Below are 24,556 nucleotides of genomic sequence, written 5' to 3' on the forward strand. Positions count from 1 at the left end.
CTTATAATCCACATACCTTGCATGCTTTGTGATAGAGAATTCGATTCCATTTCTTCTTTTGTATCCTCTCTCTCTTTTTTTTCTTTTGTGATCAACACAAGCCAAAAGGGAAAAGAATAAAATGGATGGCCTATTTGCAAAATAATTGTGCCACCTCAGGAATCGAACTACGGCAAATTGATATAGGCCACTGCCTTCCTTATTCCAGCATCCTTGCATGCTGTGGAAGATGGCCCCATATAATATATCACGAAATTGAAGGGCAAACTGAATAAAAAGTAGGCCTATGCTTGATCCGTAAGGGTGAAATAGTAAATTTACCCGCTAAACATTGAAGCTGGCAGGTCCTGGCTCACACCAGTTAACATAATAACATTGGTTATTGTCGGGAGAATTACTGAAAACACCCTTGTGTGCGCAATTTTGTAGAATGGTCCCTCTGTATGATTTTTATTCAAGATCCATGTGGTTTGCATTACTTTTGTGGATGCGTAATTTGTAAGATTTAGACTTAGTAGTTAATAAAAGAGAACCAATTCTATAAATTTTATTAGAGTTTTTTTTTCAAAAAAATTAATATTAATAATGTTCGTATTTTTTAAATTTAAGAATATCAATTTGAACAAAATTTTGTTTTTATATTTTTTATATTTTTCTTTTGCATCAGTAAGCCTGAACATTCCTTTAAAGACATATTTATTTAACAGAGGCACAGGTGACAGGACTACTTAAATTTTATCACTTTTATTAATGGCATTTGTTTTTGTAGTTTAATTAAAGTGCATATAGGTATATTTATGATACAGAATAAAGTTTAGAAGGGCAAAGTGTAAATTATATTTAATTCGATTTATTAAAATTTAGATGATAGCTATAAATCTTGAAAATATGGGGACTGATTTGGTAAATGTTTGTTATTAAATATCCGAATTAGCTCTCAGAATTCCATTTTAAATTCTCAAACATCTTTTCTCCTGTCCCTCATCCCCTAGAAACATTCCAATTTGCGTCGCTCGCGGCCCATTCGAGTAGAAGCGAGGGACTCCCTTCTCGCTCTTTCGTTAATGACGTCAACGAGCCAAGCGTGCCTCTTGCTCCAGAAGCAGCTCAAAGGTACGATTACGATCCCGCCGTGGCCGTCTCGGTGATGCCCTAGGGTTTTCCTTTTTTTTTGCTTTTATGAATGATTTCGTATGGGGATAGGTTTCTTGTGGTGGATCGTTCGGGGATTACGCTTCTTTTTGCTGTTCTTGGATCAGATCTCACCAAGAAGCCCGTCGATGGGTTCTCCGCCGGATTGGTTGATGACAGCAACGTGTTCGAATGGAACGTGACCATCATCGGCCCTCCCGATACGCTCTAGTGAGTTCTTGCGTGTCTTGTCGCGTAATTTTGGTTCTCTATGTTTTGGGCATCGGATTCCCGGTTTGGTCTTTCCTTGTTGCTGGTTTTAGGTTGCATGGGGATTGAGATTCCTTTGATATCCTGGTGGATGTCTTGAAATTTAGGGGTTTTGTTCCGTCGCGTCGGGGTTTACATGTTTGGGCATGAGAAGAAATGATTTTTTTTTCTTTTTGCCTTTTATTCCTCAAAGATGCTTTCTCTTTTGGTTGAATGAGGCTGCGATTGATTTTCTTGTTGGACGAGATCCTGGTCTCTTGCTTCAGTGGTAATTGGATAGTTATCCCTACCTAAGAGACTTGACTATTTTATACATTCTTAGTTCCTAAATATATCTTCCATTTTTGCGGTTTTCCTTGAACAAGAATTGAAATTAGCACGATCCTCATGTTATGAACTAATGTCTTTTATGCATGTTCTTATCTTTGTCTGACATTGATGTTTTGTGACAATTGCCATGGTTCTGGTCAGTTAGTGGGATTATCTTAGGATGTGTGATGTGAAAGTTTAGTTTTACCACAAGACTGGAGTTGAGGACGAGAGGAATAATGAATTTAAGGACAAGGGAACTTAAGATCCCGGTGATGGTGGACTACATAATGTTTTAGGTCACTCTATTGATATATAGCATTTGAAAGTCATGGAGAATGAGAACATGTAGGTGCTTCTTCAGAAGGGAATTTTGTTTCTCTTCACAAAGTTTAGAAGTATAAATAAAAAGGAGATAAACAAATGATATGGAACTAAATTATTTGATTCAAGTGAGAATTTATGATCATTTCTTAGAACATTTACAATCTTTCTCAAGTCACTGTGAGAGCTCTGCAGTCTTGTTATGAATTATGATCATCTGAACGATTGAAATATCTCAGTATTAATAATAAATTATTATTATTATTATTATTATTACTTCTGATTTGGCTTCAGAAGATTAGTGTTATTTCCAGTTTTCCACCATGACATCAACATATGGTACTTGCAACAGACTTTTTTTCTTCCAAATGTTATGCAAAATTTTTGAGCATTTTGATTATGCTAACTTTGATTTGTGTTCAATTACTGCAGTGATGGTGGCTATTTTAATGCAATTATGAGCTTTCCCCCTAACTACCCTAATAGTCCTCCGACTGTCAGATTTACATCAGAGATGTGGCATCCAAATGGTACTTCATCAACTAGTTTGACCTAATGTTGTATTCTCATTGTACCTTCTGTAACTGTCTTTATGTATATTTTCACTATTTTAGTTTATCCTGATGGACGCGTTTGCATTTCAATTCTTCACCCACCTGGTGATGACCCAAATGGCTATGAACTTGCAAGCGAACGTTGGACACCTGTTCATACGGTACAACCATTTGCTTGCTTTTACTGCTCTAACATTCTTATCATTTTAAAGGAACATTAATTGTTATACTTGCTAAGCTTATATTATTATAGAATTTAATATTATCAAAATACCTTTCAATTTGTTTGTGAGACTTAATTTTCATCTTTGTGTGAATGCTATTATAAATTGTGCTTTTTACTCTCTTTCTTTTGTCATCATGCATTCCAATGTGTTTAGGCGTGGATACATAATATCTTCATATTTTTAAAATCTTTAATCTGGAGTGAGAGATATCGGTGGATTTTAATTGTTGTCTTTCCGATGACTCTTCACGAAAATTTAATCCTGAAATAGGTGAACTTAGGCAATGAGGCACCTTAAAATGTAACTTTTCCACACTAGAAATTTGCAAATAAAGTATGGAGGTTTGTTCCTTGGTTGCATAAGGTTAAACTGCAGCAAATAAGATAGATATTTCCACCTTAGAGCCATAAATCCTTCATTCGTTGTTGGAAAAGGGGGAAGATCATAACTGGCCTTTGGTGAGGAATGTCTTCGAGCTAGCGAACTCTTTTTTACATAGTCTTAGGAACCATGCATTAATTAAGTAAAGTAAATCATCTACAATTTTTGGCTATCTTGAAACTCCTTTGGCTATTGGTTGTTTCTATAAGTTAATAATGTTATTAAATTATTCAGGAATGCTCCCATATAACTCATCCTCATTGTCAAGCGTTCCATAAAGCCTGTCAACTTTGAGATGCCTTTTGAAGAACTTTGAAACATTTAAATTATCCGCATGTCAAACCTCTGAAAATTGCCATATGGCCGGCGAATTCATTTGAGAGATGAGCTATTGAGGAAATATAGTAAGGCCAGACAGCAGGTGGAATTTTGTATCATACTGTTTTATGTTTCAGAATCACCAAGAGTTCCTTTAGAAACAGATAAAGTCTTAAAGAATGGTTAGATGCTTTACTAGCACTCTGGGTGAAGAAAGCAAAAAAAAATAAAAAAAATTGGTGCCAATTGATCCACCATACGCCTTGTCACTTTTGGAAAACCTGAATGACTGATGGATGGCTCTGATTTACATGTTGCTTTCTCATCACTCAATGATTGAATGAATGCCTAGAACAATATATATGCTTGAGACTTATGCTTTTACACTTGACACCTTTTTTTCCTCCATATACGATATAATATACATAATGGTCCATTTAATATGTTTCATTTAGCAATTACAGCATCCATCCTCCCTCTTTTTAATATGTTTCATTTAGCAATTACAGCATCCATCCTCCCTCTTTTTGATCTCCATATTATGTTATCTCCCCACTAATCTACCTATCCCACTGACTTATTTGTTCCTTCCTACTATGCAACCTCTCTGGCCTTAGCAAGCCCCGTGAAAGCAGACAATGCATTGCATTTGCAATTTTATTAGCTCCCCTCTGCCCACACTATCTAGGCCTCCTCTTCGGCCACCTCTCTATCATCACTTCACTCCTAAATATTTTCCCTCCATCTCTCCCCTCTTCCCCCTTTCCTGCTGTTGTTGAAGTTGGAACATGAGGACACTCCATATCAGCGCACCAAGTTGGCAGCATGGGTTTTGCTGTGAAGTAAAAATAAGTTAGAGAGAAGAGATTAATGTCAATCCAAGATAGGTTTACACTGAACCTCATTTTGGCTACTGCACCTTATTTTTCTCTTTCAAGTTACCAGAATTATCAAAATTTTTTGGAGATTCTAGATTTTGACCTCAACCTCATTTTTCTCTGCCAAGGATGAGAACTTTCAGAGCTGTCTGGAGGATGATCATTTTCTTAGTTGAATTTTTAGCATGAAGAAATTGTAGGGTGATTTGATATCTAACTGCCTACTGGCCTAATATTTGTCTCACTATTATTTAAGAAGGTAGGTTCTACAAAGTAAAAACATCAGAAGTTTTGTTCTTCTTCACAGTCATGTTTACTTCTACCTGCAATATTTAGCTCTTCTACATTTATGTAACTGCATTTTCCCTTGAAGTTCTAGGCTTCTATTTGAGAATGTCTGACTTTTTTTTGAATAATTTTCCAATGTAAGTTTCACAATTCTAGTGGACTAATGGTTTAATTGGGGTGTTTTATGTGCAGGTTGAGAGTATAGTTTTGAGTATAATTTCTATGCTCTCAAGTCCGAATGATGAATCTCCTGCAAACATTGAAGCTGCTGTGAGTGAAATATTAGTACTTCTAATGATATTTATTCACTATTTTTTTGGACACAACTTGAGATTTATCTTACTCTATCTTACTGTTAAAGTCGTTCTCCATCAAATGTGAATTTGTTTTTTCTGGTATTGAACAGTGATAAATGTTTGATAAACTCCTAATGTCCTGTATGCCCCTTTGGCCCTTCTTCATATGGAAAGAAGTATTCTGATGCAGAATGAACAAGATAAGAGAAAAGATATAAGTAACTGTTATCTAAATGGATTATTAGCATGACCTTTTATCTGTTTAGTATCATTTCTAGGTCTTGACTCGTGAGCCCTTTTTGCTGGCTTCGAATGCATTTGTTATTAAAACTTTAGTGCAAGATGTTAGTGTTAATCTTCTTCTCTTCCACAGACTGCTGGTCTTTTATATGCTGCTCATGTGCAATTCTGAATTATTTTAAGAAATGCTTATTTTGGAATCACTCAGATGAAGCCTCCTGTTTAATACTCTGAAGTAGAAACTGGCCATTGTTTGCTTTTTATAGCTCAAGTGATTAACTTCCCATTCTTGAGAGATGTTTTATTTTTAAAGTTTGGTTTATGCAGTTCTATTATTTGATGGCTAGTTCACTCGTGCACTAGTTTGCACTACACGATCCTTATAAATGTTGGTTCATGAATATGAGACAGGAATATAATTAAAGTTGGTTTATGATAGATTAGGTGATCGGAAGTAAACCTTTTGGTTTCTTACATCATAATCCAGTTGTTCATAATAAAACTTCAATAGTTCAGAGGTGTTTTGAGTTCTAGAATCAAGTGATGGTAACAAAGGGTAAGTTCACAAAACAAGACACTCTTTTAGACTTTGATCTAACAATGTGCAACCCATGAGACTGACTTGTTTGCATGTGATGATAATTAGCGAACTTCAAATTCCATGCTAAGGAATACATCTAGTGAATTTGTGTTCTCTCTTTTTTTTTTTTTGGGTGCATCTATAAGAAGAGAACACACGTGAATGATGACAACAATGAATAAATAGTGAAGTTAGATAATAATTCATGAGCAGGTAGTAGTTGTTATGATTTACAATTTTACATGAAGTCAAATACTTGAAGGAACTTTTATTTTGATGTATTGTTATTCCAAAAGAGCGGCGGTTTTAATGCTATGGATTGTGGAAGCTGTGCAGGTTTGGATTTTTCTTTTATTTATTTTTATTTATTTTTAAGGAAAAGCTAGCCTTTTCCTTAACGAATGACATCGGTTTCAACTTGATGATTTTCTGATGCAGTCTCTCTACAAGTATAGTCTAGTCATACTTTTATCTTCAACACTTTCTGCATTTATATGTTTCTTCCATATTGGTTTAGTGAATCTGCTACTTATGGGTCTAAATTTTCGTAAATGTTACCTAAGTCATAAGTTTAATTGTTTACACAAGACATGCTAAAGGAAATGAGTTATACAATGACTGTTTGTTCTCTTCTGCTAAAATAGATTTTGAGACATTGGAGCTCCAGATTCTGAACATCTTATCTATCTGATGTACTTCTGGAGTCAAAGCTTGTGCTAAAACATAATGTATGAGATCCTATTGTTACTTGAATCGAAAGAAAAAAATGCCCTTAATTAAAGCAATTTATAGGTTATTGTTCAATGTTCACCACATGTTCTCTAAGCACAAAGCATGCTCACCTGTGACCTATCTTATTCATCTCATTCTTGTGAAGTGTACTGTTGGCAACGAAAATGGAATGCCTGCTTCTATTTTTAATAGAAATTTCCTGGAATTTACATACTTAAAATATATAGCTTGAAAGTTTCTTTTGTCATGTCAGGCCAATTCCTCTGGTTTTCCTTCTAAGAGGATTGCATATAGACTTCGGTCTTGAGTGGAACAGACTGTAACCACCACGGAGGTTTACTGGGAAAATTCAAGAATAAGTTAATTTTATCCTGAATGTCATGGATTTTTTTTTCTTTCTATAAGAATTTGTCAATAAACAGACAAACTATTGTCACCAAGCACTGTCCTTCAGTATTACCCAATATTTGCTGAGTTTAACTTTCTCAACTCAGTCCTTTTATAAGAGTTGACCATTAGAACTAATGTCTCCATCTTTGGCTACACAGTTTGATTGCCTTGGTTGAGAGGTTTTTTTTGTTGTTTTTTGTTTTTTTTTTTTTTTTCAACTGGTAAATCATTTTTTTTTCTTCTGTGTGTGTCCTCCCATATGTTGCCTGTGCAATCATGTCCTTAATCTTGATAATTGATATCTGGACTTGATCTAAAGCAATATATTCCTTACTGCAGAAGGAATGGAGAGAGAAGAGGGATGAGTTCAAGAAGAAGGTCAGCAGAATAGTGAGACGATCTCAGGAAATGCTGTGAGAGCCTGAAAAATGTCAAAGCATGTGTAAGATCATGTGTGTGCCAAATACAGTTGTTATCCTGCCTCTGTAATGGCATGAAGATGTTTGTGATTTGCTTTGATCTGATGCTAATCTCTTGGAACTTGTTTGGATGTTTCTCATTCAGTATCTCACAGTGCCGGTTTCATTTGCCTCAAGAAATGTTTGTTGGATGTGCTCTGCCTAGTGTAGGTTTGGTGAGTGGATTGAACTATGGAGCGTAAAGAACACGTCTCAACTGCTTCAACCTTCTGTTCTCGTCACATATATTTACTCAGGCCTTGTATGATCAGTTTGTTGTCAGGCATTTTCTGTCATGGTTTTTTTGAAGATGGGTTCCTTGTATGTATCTAAGCTAATTATTTATCTATGTCATGTTCCTGCGATTTTGTATTTTGGGTTGAATCATTTGTTTTGCTTAGTTTTGACAATTTCGCAGAGTATATCTGCAGATGATCGGATGGAATTGGTTCCAGAAAGAACCATTTTCTTAAGATTTATGTGAGAATTATTCCATTCAGTAGATAGCTGCATTTTGCTTTGATCACTTGCAAGGGCTCAGCAGTGATACTAATGCTCAGCTGATGAATTTGCTTTTATATGAGCTAAGTGGCTTAAAATGTTGCAATAGAGCGAGGTATGAATCATCATACCAATTTCCTATAAATATTTATTCTCTTCGGAGTCTTTTCGCATCTATAGTCCAACAAATACTAACTATACCATCGTCCAAATTTCACTAGCAATGAATGATAGGAGACTAGTAAGCATTGTTGGAGTCTTGCTATTGTTTGAATCGCGTGAATGAGTTGATTCCCGAAACTAAGATTGTCTTGATGTAACGGTGAATATATATATATATAAATAAGTGAATCACAAGTTACGGAGCTTTTATTTTTTTGGTACCTCGTGTTGTTAGCCTCTTCTAGTTATAATTTTTTGGTACCTTGAGGTTTCTTTACTTATTTTTTTGGGTCCAATTTTGTTATTTTTGTCGTTTAATGTTTTATTAAATATTGAATCGTTTCTTTTTTTTTTATTCATCTTCTTTGTCTTTTTTTACTTTCATATGCTGCTACTATTTATAAGAGAAAGAAATAGTGTCATTTCTGTCATATGCAGCAGCTTATGGAATAGAAGAAAAAAAAGGGTATGGAGCTATTTTTTTTTCTTTTATAGCGTTCCGTTAATATATAATGATATACTAAAGGACATATAGGGTAAAATTATAAGAAAAATAAAATAAAATTTAAGTGCAAGAGAAATTAAAAAATATTTTGACTCGCTGAATTGAAAATTAAGTTTGTTTTTAGTAGATATAACTCGATACCGCTCTTTTCTGTTGTAGGTGAATAATGATGTGTCGAATTGCTTGATTCTATTAGTCCGGTCAAGTCGAGCAAAACGCGACACGTGCCTCGTCCCCCATGGCCCACTCCCCTTCCCGTCACGTGCAAGTCACGTCCACTTCTGTCGCCATTCTTCTTAGAATGAGCCAAACAAAAACGCACACATTTCTCCCCCCCACCTCGAGGCGGCAAAGCACTGCCGTCGTCCGTTCTATTATTTTTATTTTTTTATTTCATTCTCTCTCTCTCTCTCTTCTCTCTCTCTCTCTCTCTCTCTCTTCTTCTTCTTCTTCTTCTTCTTCTTCTTCTTCTTCGTATCATTGTCAGATCGATAGATCCGCACGCGTCCGGAAGGATCGCTCCCCATTTCGAAATAGGTGAGTCGAAACAAACCCTGATTCCGATTAAATTTTGGATTTGGTGTCACGGATCTCTTGCAAGATTATTGGATAAATACTATCAGATCGACTTAGAGATTTGATTACATGGTCAATTAATTGGATTTTGGAAGAACAAGGGAATTCCTTGATATATTATCACTGATTTCAACTTTTAGAATGCATACTAGAGTTTCAAGAGAACAAAAAAACCCAGTAAGCATGTAAGCTACTAAATTAGAATGCTTTACATATTGCTTTCCTCCATGAAGAAGCAGTTGTAATAGAAAGGTGTTACAGATTGGACCCTTAGAATTCCTGATTTGTACACTTCTTCTTTCCATCTCCTTCGTCCGGGTAGACCTTGTCAAATGGGGGATTATTCCTTCTTCTTTGACAATTATCGAACTGCTTTAACATCAGTATTTCTGTAAGATGAGTGGACAGGATTGAATGTGCACTGTTGAAGTCTTAGGAGTCATAAATGAGATGCTAATTTCTGAACACGTTCTTTTGTTGGAAGTAGGTTGTGATGCTTCTGCGGCAAAGCTTCATATGTTTTACATTACATCATTACTGTAATTTTTGAATTAGACTTGAAAAACTTTAGAAATAGTTATCTGAATGAATTGGGAGTGTGGATGAATGCTTTCCATGTTTAAGGTCAGAGCTATATTCATTTGATTTACTTAATTGTTCATCATGCAGGCGGTAGAATTTTGCACATGTAGCCTCATAATTTGAGATGTTAAAAAATGTAAGCAGTACAAGATTGCTCTATGGTTCCTGTGTGCTGGAGACTGAGAACTTTGTCTTACTTCAACTTCGAGTGAATGTGTATTGGAGCTTTTCGTAATGTCTGCTCCAAGCAAAAACTATCAGACTGTCAGTGACATCTCCACTGAAAAGATGTCCCAAAAAAGTTTAGTAGCTTCTTCACCAAGAACCATTTTTCCCAAGGCTTTCAAGCGAATGGTGCCTTCAAAAGATCTTAGTTTCAGAGGGGGATCTACAAGTCATGTAGTATCCTTTTTACTCAAGGTTGCAGCTTTAGAAACAGTAAGAAGATTCTCTAAAACAAGATGTCCATTTGTATGGCAAACTGTTCAAGCATTGCAAGTTCTTGGATATCCTCCATGCAAATGGATTCAACGATGGGAACCTCTCAAATTCATTGTCAAAGGCATTCAGGTAATTTTATGAATAATACTTATAAAGTTACCGGCCTTATCTGTTTTTTCTTCGTTTCTTAATTATCAGATAGTTTGTGCTTTCAATGACTCTTCTATAAAATGCAAACGTCAAAAAGATAACTGACTGTATAGGATAATCTGGGACTCTTGGTTGATTGTATCAGTTCACTTGATCAATCTCTTTGCATCTAGATATCTTCTGTTTCTTTCCCAAATAAATGGTGGTTAATAAAAAACATTTTGTTGTGTGACTCAAAATCAGTTAGTGTAGCCTAAGTATGCTTTTTCCCTCTGGGAGAGATATTAAATGGTGGAAAAAAATTAGAAGCATGTCTCTGTGTAAGATCAATGTGCAATGTTTGCAGTTTCTTAGAGGTTGCACAATTCTTGGCATTCTGGTGCTAATATGCTTATACATGCAGAAACTCTCACGGCCACTATTGTTTCTCTCAGTCATGACAGCTTTCTCTGATCATTCTGAACATTGTAGTAGAGCAACTGATAGTACAGAAGATTCTCAACCGCATTCCGAATTATCTAGAAGATCATCATCTTCTGATGTAAGGTAGGTTAATGATGCTGGAGAATGGTGATACTTGAAAAGAATAAATTGTTTTAATGTATCTTTTGCTACTCTACTTGTAATGTGAATTTATGGTTGAAAAAACATCTTGTGTTATATTGAAATAATTATTTGGTGATTCTGACTGCTGAACATGTCCTTGTTCTCCGGATGCCAGTCCTGCGAGGATAAGGTGTAAAGTAATAGTTTAAGGTGATCTTCTCTTTTTGTCAGAAGCTGGATTCATCCTTAGTTTCTCATTTATGTGGTGATGGCTATGAACCTTTAACAAAAAGCATTCAATGCAGCTCCTCCTATTTGTTGCTTCTTTTCTATGGGGCCTTGCGTGAATCCTTTCTTTAGCTATTGATTCTCTTGTTCGTTGTTCAAAGACACCAAATGGCTAAAGAAGCATGTTGTTACACGCACACACTTCACTAGAATTTCTGCCTCCATAGAGCTTTCTTAAGCTGCAGTAACCCATTCTGCAGTTAGATACTTCATACTTCAGCATCCATTCTCAAGTTGTTATGATGCTTCTACTATATGCACTATCAATACATGTCCTATTTGTGCTTGCCTCTCTGTTGATAGTTTTGCATGGTCCAAATTTTTTCATTTATTTTCTCTAATAACACCCAAAACACCTATTCTTTTGCAATATATATCCCATATTTTTGAACTTAATGTTTGTTCAAGGTGCTACTCTGCATGCTTCTTGTTGTTGTTGTTGTTGTTTTTTTTTTTTTTTTTTAAATCTTTTGTGTGTGTGTCTGTGGTTGTTCTGACTTCTGAATACATACTCTTTTATAAGAAAGAGTGTGAAGTGAGCTGTGAGTAGCATTTGGTAGAGAATATATTCCGTTGGAATAATACTAGACAAAAGCTCATTGATGGGTATTTTATACTTTAATCATACTTTCTTGCATATAAGATTTTACAGAGCAATTCAAAATAACCAAGATAAAGCTTCTAATTTGTACTTGACTTTTGTGCCTTATTAGCTTTAGTTCTAACGTTGCTAGTTAGGGGAATAATTTATTGGTTGTTAGTGAAAGAAAATTTTATAGAATAATAAATTACTAGCATTGTTTCTTTCTTGGCATACATGCAGTGACTTTGTATTCCCATTTTAAGAGGAATATGTTGACCTTGGATCTCTGCATGCCTTCTTAGATTGTTGATAAACACTGTTCTTTTTCTAGGGATTTTGATGAACCTACTAAAGAAATCGTACTAGACAATTGGTTGCTTCAACTTTCTAGGGAGCTGGAGAAACAGGGCATTACTTTGCCGGAAAGGTATCTTCTTGTTTATCCTCCATACCTTTCTTTATGCTAGTCATGATAATTTTCTAACTAGGATGTCTGAGCAAACTTGCTGTGCAAATCTTCTCATTGTTTGATTTATTTGTAATTGTGATCAAGGTTTGAAAAATTAGGATCAGGATTGACCTTCCGAAAAAAAATACGTATCGGCCGGATCGGTCGCCTGAATCGGATCGGATATTTTTATGCATAAAATTCTAAATATTATTTAAAAATACAATAAAATTTCTAATTTTTTGAAAATATGACAAAATAATAAAATAATAATTATTCACAAAGATCCTTAAAAATTAAACAAAAGTGCTTACTCAAAAGTGAAAATTCGATGAATATCGAATTGGCTCTAGTAAATCTATGTGGTCGTCATCATAATCATCATAAGTTTAAAAATAATGGTGTCTAGGGTCTGGTGCTCCAAAGAGTGATTGTATCATATTATTTATATCAAATGGATCTTGTTGAATCTAAGGAGAATAATAAGCAATATATGGATCGTGTAACTGAAGATACTGAGGAGGATAATAACTGCCATATGGATCATATGATTATTCCAAACAATAAATACTTGATGAGCCATAGTTCGTTAGAGTTCGCTGGATTCGTTGGAGCTAGATCTTTTCGTTAGAAAGTGAGAGTGAATAAAAAGAGAAAAGAGAAGGAGAGAGAGAGAGAGTGAGAAGAAAAAAGTAAAGAAAGAAAGGGAAAGAGCTTGAGGATATCAATAATTGATGTCTCTGGGTTGGATCTGAGTTAGATCCATAATGGATTTGACTCGATTTGATCAAAACCGGTTGATACGGATTGGGATCGGTCAATCTGATGAACCTTGATTGTGATGAACATATAATTATGAAAGGTTACTACTTGTGACAAGCAAGTATTCCATATGAATATGCTGGTAGAAAACTATTCTTAATCATCTATTCATCTTCTATCTTTGCCTGAGTGCTCCCGCAATTATGTTATCTAATTAGAATGTGAAAAAGCTCTTGATAAAAGACAAATTGATGGAAATTTTCTTGAGCAAAGCAGAAAGGATGCAACTATGAGATATAAATACACATGTTTGTTTGCATATACTTAAAGGCAGATTAATGTTTATTAATGTTGGTCTTTTGTATGCATGGCCAAACTACTTTTGATAAGCTAAAAGGGACGCTCATCTTATCAGCTAGACTATAGACTTTAACAGAAAGCTATTGTCTGTCCTGGTTTGGATTTGTTGATTTTTATCAAGTATTAACTTCATCTTATTTAGCTACTAGGACACTGGTGACACAGGATTTTTGTCTTATCTTGGTTGAACGTCAATGGAGAGGTGAACAAGAATATAAGAAGACAATTTATTGACTATATAAAAGAAGTTGATGTCCTAAGAGGTGGGTGTTGTATGCAGCTGAAGGGGTTTATGTGCAGCGGATGCATACATCTTGTCTTGGAGGGTTGTAACTAATTTCTATATCATTGTAGATTAAAATTTCAAAAAAGAGTATGGAAAGTAATAATGGTGATAGGAATGGAGGTCTAATAGCTCCATTCCTAGTTACTTATCAATGGAGACAACGCTGTGCAAAGACTGGAAGAGAAGCAGAAGATGCAGCAGCAGCACAAGGAATATGAGGAATCAGCATTCGAATGGCCTTCACCATGTTCGAACACTTGAACCCGAGAGCAAAATTGCCTATGGTAGAATGCGGCCACTTGGCGTACGGACGCTAGAGACCGAGAGTTTAATAGCCTCTCTGGATGTGTTCGAACGGTCGTCCTGGTGTTCGAACAACTGTCTATTTCGCCGATGAGTTCAAACGCCTTCCAAGCTAGGCTGTTCGAATGCCTGAGGGTTAATTTCGTGTTTGATTAGGTTTTGACTTGTTTTCTTTCCTTAAGTGACTAGTCCAGACAGTGGACTTTATATAGGTTGTTTTGCTTAGACTTGATAGGCAATAAAGTTTTTTTTTCTTTTCTCTCTCAAGTCCAAAAGGCTAGGGTTTGTGATTTTTTTCACTATTATTCTTGCTGTGATATTGCTTGATGAGGCTCTGTCGGGTTGGAACCTATCAAATGGGAAGATAGAAAAACTAACAAAATCATAGTTCTGTCAGGCTGCAGCAAACTGATGGCATGAAAAACTGAATTTTGCTGTCATATAGGCAACAGCAGAGCAAAACAGAAAGAGAGAGCGGAGTGTGGGGTTACGTTTAGGTTAACTATTGGGAGAGGGGAAGAAGAAGTCTTAATATTGAGGCATTGATTGGTGCCACACTACTTGCTCCTGAATATCTCTTCTCTTGCTCTTTGTGCTTTTGTTGTTGTACGTTAAGTCAAATCAGGTTCTGAAGTATATCACCTGAAAAGATTTATGCTTGATAGAGGGGGGTTTTACGACTAAGAAATGTCTGTTCAGACCCATGGCTGATCCTAAGTATTTGCTATGTATAGTATATGAAAATATAGATCAAACCCTGACAGTCAGATTATCGATTTCAACCATCCAGGGTGGGATCAAGCTTGAAAGGAAGGACGGGCTCCGGGTTTCATTTGAAGGCAGACCCCTGAAAGAATAAATGACCGCATGAGCCGAGAGAAAGAGTGTTACTTTTTTATTAGGTGGATCTGACGATATAACCATATACAGAAGAACTTTTCCCATCTTGATGACCCAGGTTTCGGTCTTCTTATTTCTTAGTCTATATAGAAAAAGTTGAGTCCTCATCTCTTTGAAACCAGGTTCTCCCATCTATTGGAGTCAAACTTAACTTGGCCTTGTTTGTTCAAGGCCTTGCTGCCTATAAGGAAAGTCAAATCTTTATATAGCTTCAATGGGAATGTCTCCACCTATGCCGCCATCTGGAATGCTATTCAGAATTTTGGAGGAATTAACATTAAGTTTATTCTCTTTGCAGATCACTTAATATTAAGTTACTCTGTTTTTATTTATTTATTTTATCGTAAAGGTAGTGCAATTGAAAAGAATCTAGAGTTTGTGCAGGTTCAATGAGGATGAACTCTGCAGATTTCACAGTGCCGCGAATGGTGATCTTTCTTGCTTATTGTCATCACTGAAGAGGACCATTCGGTGGAGGGAAACTTTCCATATACTTTCACTTCAGGAACTTGAGATGTGGTCCCATTTAGTTTTCTGGCATGGATTTGACATGATGCTTCGACCTTGTCTTGTCATCCGCCTTGGACTTGCATGTTCTAGCTTATTCCCTCATGATAGGCCACGTTTTGCTCAAGCAGTCGGTATGGTTTCATTCTGAATCACCTATGTATAAGGCTGTTCTATGAATTATCTGTTTCCATTTTGAAGTTGACGGATTTCCAAGTAGTAGTATCTTTTGTTATCTAGGAGAATTCGAGAAGCATGAAATGGATCTAGAGTTTGTACATGTAGATATAATGAGTCGAATGTATAAGTATATGTCCATGTTGGGTACTTACGGTTATTCCTTTTCTGTGTCAGTAGAATTTTCAAACAATATCAATTCTATTGGTAAATGGGTAACTACTTTTCTGGGAAAAAAAAACCTTGTCCAGACTATCATTACATAGGCAATAACCAATTGTCTCTATATCTTTTGTCCCGTCTGTAGCTCACATACCCACCCACCAAACTCTGCACCAGTAAATGAGAATCTTATGCAGTACAAACTACAAAGGAATTCTTGTGTACTATAAGATTGCAGACCTAGATACTGAGGCGCATAGGTCATCCTTTTTGTCAAATCAGTTGAAAGTTGGTATCTGGAGTTCTTTGGACACTTGGCAAACTTCTGGGACATCCGATAGATTAATGTTTATGGTATTATATTGCATGCCTTTCTGTACATGCTTATATCACTCGTCTTAGCTAAATACCAACTTTGTTGATTTCAACATGCATAGCTCTCCAAACATTATGTTGGTCCTCCACGGAAATTGCTGATAAAGATCCACAAATCCTTATCCTAGTTGGTATTGTGGCATCAGTTTATTATGAATTCAGGATGTATGGTAGATGATTCTTAATTTGCTCTGTCTAATCTAGGCATCCTATGGATTAATTTTCATGGTACTAGTATTGCATTCCTTTCTGTACATGCTCATATCCTTGTCTTAGCTAAATACCAACTTTGTGAGTTTAGACAAGCATACCTCTCAAACCATTATGTCGGTCCTCTATGGAAATGGCTGATAAAGATCCATCAAGCCTTCTCCTCAGTTGGTATTTTGGCATCAGTTTAGTATGAATTAATATATGATAGATGATTCTTAACTTGCCCTGTCTAATCTGCACTGGTGGCTTATGCCTTTTAGTTTATCTAAACTTCGAAAGTGGTCTGCGGTGTAGATTATAAGTTCTGTATTCTGTGACATTTCTACAAACTTGCTTTTCAACTTCCCTGGCCAACCTAACCTATAAATCATTACATTTGTTGCAAAAATCTTGGCTTGTATTAAGAACCTTAAAGCAGCTGCTCTGGAACTTCTTTTCTTGTTTCTTATTAAAGGATTTCCCTTGGAAGCTATTTTATAAGTCGTATTTGTCATGACTGATAATATATCTTTCATACTAAGATTTTGAGTCCTCATCTGTATTGACCTTTTGAAAAAGCACGACTTTTTTATACTCTTTCTACCTCAAATAAATTGAATAAATTGGATTTGAATAATTTATAATTAACACCTGCTGCAAGACATTTTGTGACCAGGGTCTATAATCTTATTAATGATCTCATATTGGCCTTTTGTGATGCTACAGTTTCTCAAATAGAACATGGTGTCCTGCATTTGATCAATGAAGAAGATCCACGTATTACGGTTTTGATGGATTGTCAAGGATTGTCTCCGTTCAGATTTCCTATGCAAATGATGAGGTCATTTTCCACTCTAGTTCAGGAGCACTATCCAACTCGCCTTGGTGCTCTATATGTTGTACGTCTTCCTCGGGTTGTCAGAGTTATTGCACAGACATTTATCCAAGTAAGATAACACGAAAGTATACCTGCTTTGACTATCTTGGACATAGAATACTTTATATGCTTTGCAATCTTCATTCTTTATATGGCTCTCATTCTTTATACTGTAACATGTACGCATCATCTGCTTCTGCACTGATTGTAAGTGCTGATTGTAAGTGTTAATTACATTAGTGACCATTCATTTAGGTTGTGAGATTTGAGTATAAAGAACGAAGATTGCACTTGACTTCTTTCTTGGCCATTCACTCGGCTGATGCTAGATAATTTCACACCCACAATTCCTACCATTTTATGAGTAAATGATTGTTTTGTCTTTTTTTTTAATAAAAAATGAGGCTTTAGAAAAAAATTATATTGCATGGTACATGAATCCTAGAGCATACTTGTAATACTAAGTTTCCAATGCTTACTAGGTCTTGAAGCCTGCGACTCGCCAGAAATTGCATGTTGAGGGAGATGCATACCAGAAAGTTTTGACTGAATTTTTGCAGACTGTTCCAGCCTTTCTGTGTGGAAACTGCAGCTGTTCACAGTGCCAGCAACTACTTGTTACTGCCAATCTGGATGTCCAAACAGAGGCTGGTAACAATAGGCGAACTGTTCGGGATAATTCTTATGATGAGTCAGCTGGTACTAATCATGTGACTACTTCTGAACTTCCCTTGGAGACTAACTGTGACCATGTCCTAAGGTCTGCCATAGTAGCCTTCCTCATGATATGGATCTACATTGCCTTTCTTGCTGGGATGAATGATCCTTAACTTCTATCGCTGTTGCCCTAATGAATTGTCGCTAATTCAACTCAGGCATCAAGAGTCGCATAATAATCTTACGCATTATGTCTTAGGTGATTTTAAGCTTTCTTTGTATAGTTAGAAGCTGTTTATATAGGTGTTATCGCTCCTCGTAGCGTAGTTGGCTGTGCATGTAATGATGTTATCAATGGGTGTTATTTCTTTTCATATGCTTTCAGCATTTTATTGCATTTCAATAATTTTTTTCCAGTATAGTGAGATTACTTGTGTTTAATGATCCCTCTTTTATAATATCCCTTCATTATTATTATTATTATTATTATTATTTTGGTTGAATCAATTCGTGAGGTTAAAATTGGAGTCATGTGAATAGTGATCATTGTCTTAAGGGGGCAGTTAATTGTCTTACTCGAATCAAGCTCAATATAAAGAGGCAGTGTTTACCAGCTTATCTTTATTAATTTGTTCAAACACTCCATATAATATGCTTATATACAATCAACACTTATCTCTCTAAAAATAAAAAAAATAAAATTGTAATAAAATGAAATCACTATACATGACTACTGAGTCAAGATCTGTTTAAGGGCTCCAAAAATAAAAATATAATAATTCTTTATAACATATTTGTGGTTTCAAAAAAACAAAGAACAAAGAACAAAGATTGTAATACCCAAAAGTTGCTTCCCTGTATGCTGAGTAGCAAGGTTGAGGCTCAGTGAAGTATATACTTAATTAGGGCTACAACTCAGAAGGACAAGGAAACTACTTAATTAGGGCTACAACTCAAAAGATTGTAATACTCAGAAGTTGCTTCTCACATTTTTGCCAGTCCCCCAAATGTTTTCTCCATCACCAGCAATTATATAAACTGGTGCAGATGAATCTAGGATTGGAATGCAACCCTTATAAGTTACGTCGTCTTCTAAATTAAAAGAGATATAAGTTAAAATCGGATCAAACCTAGTAAAAATAAATTATAATTCGCCCTAGTAATTAACAATGTTTCGAAGCCACGAACATTGCCGGCGAAGAAGACAAGCTCGACTTTTATATTTCACAAACCAAGGATCAAACATGACTTCTATGCTCTGGAATTTTAAATATAATTACTATATTCGCTGAGTATAGACACTCATAAGATATCAAATTATATTTGTATTTATTTTTGAATTTCATAACATCCAGAGAATATGGTAATTATATTTGATGCAAATATATATATATATATATATAACTTAGATTAGAGATTCAGAGTACAAAAACACTCTAACATATAGAGATGTATTATGAAGTAATAATTGAGTCTATGACGTTTAAACTTAATTATTCTAAACGAGTAAACGTAAACCCGTTTACTAGTTAAAGTCGTGTCGGTTGGATTAATTTTGTTAACCCAAAGAGTCAAAACACCTTCTTTCCAAAATAAAACTTTGCGTGTGATATAATCTTGTCTTGCGGTAGACCATCATATCGGTTGGTAGTCTGGTAGAGGTGGTTGACACGATCTATTTAAAGCTCTTGGATCTCCAGGGTTGCTGCATTGTGTCGTAGGCGAGATAAAGAAAAGGCTCTCTATATCTGTAACTTGTAAACACTTCGATTATTGTTTTTTTTTTTTTCATTCTAAGATTATTGTTTTTAGTGCGCGAGATCTGATTCTTTTGAGGGTTTTAAGTGAAGGATCTGTACTAATGGCGAAGGAATTGTCTAATGGGGTGACGAAGCCGCCTCCGAGCCCTTCGCCTCTGAGAAATTCCAAATTTTTTAAGGTAGAGTTTGAATTTTTCTTTCCCGAATTTTGATCAGATTTGATGGGATATGATGGAGATCTTGCAATGTGGGTTCGAGTCAGTAGGAAAGGTGGGATTTTTCTTCCCCCGTTCTGGCGATCAGATCTACGTGAGCTTTTGGCTTGTTCTGATCCATTAGTGAAGCTGTAATGAATGAGTTTTATAAACATTAGAAGATCCGAGAGTCCTGGATTAGTTCTTTTAACTCTTTTGGAGTGCCTCTTTGCTTGACAGTCCAATATGCGGATCTTGGTGACGGGGGGTGCTGGATTTATTGGGTCCCATCTGGTGGACAAGCTGATGGAAAATGAAAAGAATGAGGTAAGAACAGAATGTGGACTTGAACTCTTTTGGCAGACAAAATTGATACTTTGGTTAATTTGAAATTCCTTTGGATATTTAGGAAGACAAAATTGATACTTTGGTTAATTTGAAATGCCTTTGGATATTTAGAAACAAGGAAGGATCTTGCAGTGAAGCTGATGAGAGATAATATGTTTGCCATATCATAAGTTGTCAGTAATAAAAGGAGACAACTATTAACATTTTATTTTTCTAATCTTTAGCATCCTATCTTACATGTTAGTCATATTTCCTTTTGATCCCTCCAATCATGTGATTAGGCTTCTACTCTAATAATGTGCTAGCTGTTTCTCCTTTTTGACTGATCAGTGTACTACATCAGATCTATAATTTGAATTCAGAAATAAGCATTTGTAATTTATTTGACATTGTCATTTGATTATCTACTTGTCTCTAGGTAATTGTTGCAGACAACTATTTCACCGGTTCAAAAGACAACCTAAGAAAATGGATTGGTCATCCAAGATTTGAGCTGATTCGACATGGTAAGTTGCTAGACTTTATGTCGTTTGTAACTAATTATCCAACTGGGACAAGATAGAACTTTTTTTTCTTCTGTTCAAGATGGTCGCGTAGGTCGGCATGCCCCATGCCAATGGAGAATTGACACTTGGCATGAGTTATGCTAGTGGCACAACCCCATGCCGGGGCATGCTAAGCGGTGCTGGTTGGCACAAGTGTGACTACATGCCGAAGGGCGCGACCTTGTGCCAACTCGTGGCGATTTTTTTGTTTGATTTTTTTTCGTTTTATACTTTAAAAACTATTTTTGGGGTAATACAAATGATAGATCTAGCTCAATTTTGTTAGATATATATATAAATACTTTTTCAAAGGAAAATTTTGATTTCCCCCAAAAGTCCCCTAAATTAGAACAATTTAAAATTAATATGTCAACTTCATTCAAATTGGGTCAAATTGGTATATTAACGTATTAAATTAACTCCATATGAATTGATTTGAACCCAAATTTTGTAGTATTTAGCTAAAATTTCAGGATAATTAAATTTTCATCAACAAATTTTCTAAATTTTAATAAATTCAAATTGGGTCAAACTTAATATAGAAACATGTTAGATTGACTATGTTCAACTAGGCTTTGGTTTTAGTTGTTGAACTATTGTTAATTAATAAATGTATTCAATCATGTTTCTATTTGACTATTGCTATATATTTAATAGAATAGGTCATTTACAATATTATCTAAGGATAAAAGATTCTAATATAGATTTTAATACGTATATTCTAACCAAAAACATGTATAAAGATCCTAAAAAATATATTAGAGGTGTGCCACTAGCACGTAGGGTTTCAGCATGCGCCTTCACCATGGCTATCCTTGCTTCTGTTATTCAGTTCTCGTCATAGTTTATGTCTTCAATCGTTGTCTTTTACAATATTATTAGTTATTACAGTGCCCTAAACGAATATATTCAGTTCTCATCATGGTTTACAGGTTCTTTTGCAATGTTTTGTCTGGGGTCTTAAGTAACAAGACATTTCTCTATTTTCAGATGTCACAGAACCATTGTTGGTTGAGGTTGATCAAATCTATCACCTTGCTTGCCCTGCTTCTCCAATTTTTTACAAATATAACCCTGTGAAGGTGTGTTTTCCAATGCAAATTCCAGGACGTCATACTTAGCTTGTCATGAAGATGCCTATGCTCATGCTACAGTTTTCTTATAGGGTTTTATTCACAAACTTTTGCATCATTTTGAAGCAAGGTTTTCCTTTTTCCTTTCTCCTGTGCAGCGAATAGTACCAAAATTTAATGTTTGAGATACTTTTCTTTTGTGGGAGAGGTCATTGCAAGATATATATTTCTCTTGTATATAGTAGCTTCTTGCCCACCAATGACAGCCCCTCATGCTCCCCCACATGTATCTGTATGCATGCTCATCTAGTGATATCAACATATGCTAGAAAATTATATGATTTCAAATGATTATTTGTCACAGACAATAAAGACAAATGTCATTGGCACACTGAACATGCTGGGGCTTGCAAAGCGGGTTGGAGCAAGGTATGGTCTGGAGACCCTGTGCAACCTTTGTGTTCTAATTTGATATTTTAAGGATGACTATACTATTTCTGTATTTTTTTCTTCTTGTGAAGGATTTTGCTGACTTCAACCTCAGAGGTCTATGGTGATCCTCTTGAGCATCCTCAGACGGAGGAATATTGGGGAAATGTGAACCCTATTGGTATGAGTTACCCTTTTGTTTTTCAATGAAGTAAGAAGTATTAGATTTTTCTCTGTTTGTTATCCATTCAAGATATTCTTTGTATATTAGGAGTCAGAAGTTGCTATGATGAAGGGAAGCGTGTCGCAGAGACTTTGATGTTTGATTATCATAGGCAGCATGGCATAGGTGAATTTCCTTTCTCTTTCAGATGAAAATCAGGATTCTCAATTCTGCAGTTTCAGTTCTGGCATATGCCAGCATTTACCATCTTTTTCTTACTCCTGTTCTCTCTGCAGAGATCCGGATTGCTAGGATATTTAATACATATGGACCACGCATGAACATCGATGATGGTCGTGTTGTCAGTAACTTCATAGCTCAAGCACTTAGGTACCTTTTCTTCTTCTTTTTCCTTTTTTTTTCTCTTTTGTGATGTTACATCAGTTATCCGTTCCTTGCAAGATAACTTGCTTACAGTTAACTTTGTTTTGTAGAGGTGAGCACTTAACTGTTCAAGCACCTGGAACACAAACTAGAAGTTTCTGCTATGTTTCTGATATGGTAATATTGCCTAATAAAATGTTTAGTTACCTTTTTACATTTCTGATATTGGTAGATTCAGTACTTCAAGATAACTCTTTCCTTACTTCGTTATAAATATTCAGGTTAATGGCCTTATTCGGCTGATGGAAGGAGATAATACAGGCCCTATCAACCTGGGGAACCCTGGTAATTCTCAAACCTTGCACAAAAGCTTTTTTTTTCTTCCTTGTCAATGAGATGTTAATTCTGTGAGGATCCATTTTAATAGTTCTCTTTGCAAATGGTTGACGCTGACTATGAAGCTACCTAATGAACTGAGAATCAGAAGCTACCTAAGACCTAGCAAAGGCCTTCTGTTATTGTCTTTCACACTATAACTGACATTCTCTTGTGTAGGTGAATTCACAATGATGGAACTCGCGGAGACCGTCAAGGAGGTAAATTTTTTTGCATCCATCTTCTTTCCCTTCTCAAACATTCTTGTAATGTTTTCATACAATGATATCCTATTGTGAATTGGTAGTAAAGCATCTGCTATGTAATTGATAGCTGAATTTAAAGGAATGACTAACAGTAAATAAAACTGCAGCTGATTGATCCTGCGGTGCCGGTGAAAATAGTAGAGAACACACCTGATGATCCACGCCAGAGGAAGCCCAACATCACCAAGGCTAAGGAATTACTGGGATGGGAGCCGAAAGTTACATTGCGCCAGGGCCTGCCTCTCATGGAAGATGATTTCCGGCAGCGGCTTGGTGTGCCCAAGAAAGCGTAATATCTAACATCTTCAGAGAATCAAAGCTGCTACGGTGCACCAGCTATATATTTGTGTTGCTTGCTTCCATTTTCAATTCGATAGAGAATAAGTGCTGGAAGGTATTAGATAAAAAAGAACTTGGAGTTAGTGTTCGACAAAAATGGCGGTTTTCCATTGTTTTTCTTCAAAGGTGTTTGTCCCAGATTATCGAGTATTTGACACTATGTTTTATATTTTAAAATGCTATGCAAAGTTAGAAATAATATCTCTCAGGTCTGGCTGTTCGTTTGTCGTGGATCTCAATTTTCAACCTTTTGCTTACTTTGCTTCAGATGATACGTTGCTTTGCGTCTGTTCGGTTAATGGTTATAGGGGAAGAAATATTTAAATTAATGTTGATATTTTGAAAGATAATTACCTTCTCTCACGTCTGGTGTCGTGGTGTAGTTGGTTATCACGTCAGTCTAACACACTGAAGGTCTCCGGTTCGAACCCGGGCGACGCCAATAAAACTAATGTTTTATTTTTTTTGCACAAGTTACAACGCAGATTATTGGAATCTAAAATTTTTTTTTTCGTTGGAAGAATTTAAGAATATTAGGAGTTGTTTGGTTGACGACTTTTCTATATGTAATATGCTGCATTAATCAATATAGTATTTAATTCAAAAATTATTACTTAATTTAATATACTAATTTTTTTTAATAAAAAAGTATTTTAATAAGCTAATTAGATTTAGATACAGTCTTTTTCATTTGATACAAATGGATGCTAAAAACTGTATCTAGTCATCCTAACTTAGACCTATTTTTCTTCTTTTATTTTGATTCCAATCCAACCCCAACCTATCTCTCTCCTCTACTCTCATTTTCATCCTCAACTCTAATTAATCTTCTCTCATTTTCATCCTCAATTCTAATTCATCTTTCCTCCTTTTCTCTTCTTTTATTTCGATTCAACTGTATTTCTGAATACAAAAAACCCAAAACTACCCCTGGATTATTGTTTTGGATTGTATTACGCTCTAG

General features: G+C 35.6%; 3 protein-coding genes and 1 non-coding gene across 6 annotated transcripts; all 4 read left to right on the forward strand.

Annotated features, from left to right (window-relative positions):
- Positions 1-950: 950 nt before the first annotated feature.
- Positions 951-7,878, forward strand: LOC140789627 (ubiquitin-conjugating enzyme E2 13). Of its 2 annotated transcripts, none has more exons than XM_073139396.1 (7): positions 951-1,113; positions 1,260-1,362; positions 2,467-2,564; positions 2,649-2,749; positions 4,873-4,950; positions 7,258-7,370; positions 7,483-7,878. In XM_073139396.1, exons 1-6 carry the CDS (start codon positions 1,065-1,067, stop codon positions 7,333-7,335), a joined length of 507 nt encoding a protein of 168 aa, XP_072995497.1. In that variant the 5' UTR covers positions 951-1,064; the 3' UTR covers positions 7,336-7,370; positions 7,483-7,878. The 2 variants fall into 2 exon arrangements, with proteins under 2 accessions (XP_072995497.1, XP_072995498.1); XM_073139397.1 differs by having other exon boundaries at positions 7,258-7,360.
- A 974-nt stretch (positions 7,879-8,852) lies between these two features.
- On the forward strand, positions 8,853-18,090 carry LOC140788792 (uncharacterized). The gene is made up of 7 exons (XM_073138245.1): positions 8,853-9,081; positions 9,790-10,272; positions 10,697-10,839; positions 12,042-12,137; positions 15,154-15,410; positions 16,909-17,129; positions 17,542-18,090. The coding sequence occupies exons 2-7, from the start codon at positions 9,937-9,939 to the stop codon at positions 17,887-17,889; spliced, it is 1,401 nt and encodes a 466-aa protein (XP_072994346.1). The 5' UTR covers positions 8,853-9,081; positions 9,790-9,936; the 3' UTR covers positions 17,890-18,090.
- Positions 18,091-19,253: 1,163 nt separating this feature from the next.
- On the forward strand, positions 19,254-23,800 carry LOC140789547 (UDP-glucuronic acid decarboxylase 6). Of its 2 annotated transcripts, none has more exons than XM_073139276.1 (13): positions 19,254-19,473; positions 19,562-19,655; positions 19,911-19,997; positions 20,437-20,524; positions 21,554-21,645; positions 22,001-22,065; positions 22,158-22,246; positions 22,337-22,414; positions 22,525-22,618; positions 22,723-22,789; positions 22,894-22,957; positions 23,168-23,208; positions 23,361-23,800. In XM_073139276.1, the coding sequence occupies exons 2-13, from the start codon at positions 19,578-19,580 to the stop codon at positions 23,544-23,546; spliced, it is 1,029 nt and encodes a 342-aa protein (XP_072995377.1). In that variant the 5' UTR covers positions 19,254-19,473; positions 19,562-19,577; the 3' UTR covers positions 23,547-23,800. The 2 variants fall into 2 exon arrangements, with proteins under 2 accessions (XP_072995377.1, XP_072995379.1); XM_073139278.1 differs by having other exon boundaries at positions 19,277-19,473; positions 19,567-19,655.
- Positions 23,801-23,960: 160 nt separating this feature from the next.
- TRNAV-AAC (transfer RNA valine (anticodon AAC)) lies at positions 23,961-24,034 on the forward strand. The gene has a single exon. It is a non-coding gene; the product is annotated as a tRNA-Val (tRNA).
- The last annotated feature ends 522 nt before the right edge of the window (positions 24,035-24,556 follow it).

The sequence above is a fragment of the Typha latifolia genome, chromosome 5 (assembly GCF_019914945.1).
Source record: "Typha latifolia isolate L0001 chromosome 5, TyphaL0001v2, whole genome shotgun sequence".
In the NCBI taxonomy this organism is placed as follows: domain Eukaryota; kingdom Viridiplantae; phylum Streptophyta; class Magnoliopsida; order Poales; family Typhaceae; genus Typha; species Typha latifolia.

Coding starts and splice junctions, on each gene's coding strand:
- LOC140789627 (XM_073139396.1), top strand. CDS start 1,065: ATGACGTCAACGAGCCAAGCGTGCCTCTTGCTCCAGAAGCAGCTCAAA. Junction 1,363..2,466: donor GGCCCTCCCGATACGCTCTA/GTGAGTTCTTGC, acceptor CAATTACTGCAG/TGATGGTGGCTATTTTAATG. Junction 2,750..4,872: donor GTTGGACACCTGTTCATACG/GTACAACCATTT, acceptor TTTTATGTGCAG/GTTGAGAGTATAGTTTTGAG.
- LOC140788792 (XM_073138245.1), top strand. CDS start 9,937: ATGTCTGCTCCAAGCAAAAACTATCAGACTGTCAGTGACATCTCCACT. Junction 10,840..12,041: donor TCATCATCTTCTGATGTAAG/GTAGGTTAATGA, acceptor TTCTTTTTCTAG/GGATTTTGATGAACCTACTA. Junction 17,130..17,541: donor TTGCACAGACATTTATCCAA/GTAAGATAACAC, acceptor AATGCTTACTAG/GTCTTGAAGCCTGCGACTCG.
- LOC140789547 (XM_073139276.1), top strand. CDS start 19,578: ATGGCGAAGGAATTGTCTAATGGGGTGACGAAGCCGCCTCCGAGCCCT. Junction 19,656..19,910: donor GAAATTCCAAATTTTTTAAG/GTAGAGTTTGAA, acceptor TTTGCTTGACAG/TCCAATATGCGGATCTTGGT. Junction 21,646..22,000: donor ACAAATATAACCCTGTGAAG/GTGTGTTTTCCA, acceptor TATTTGTCACAG/ACAATAAAGACAAATGTCAT.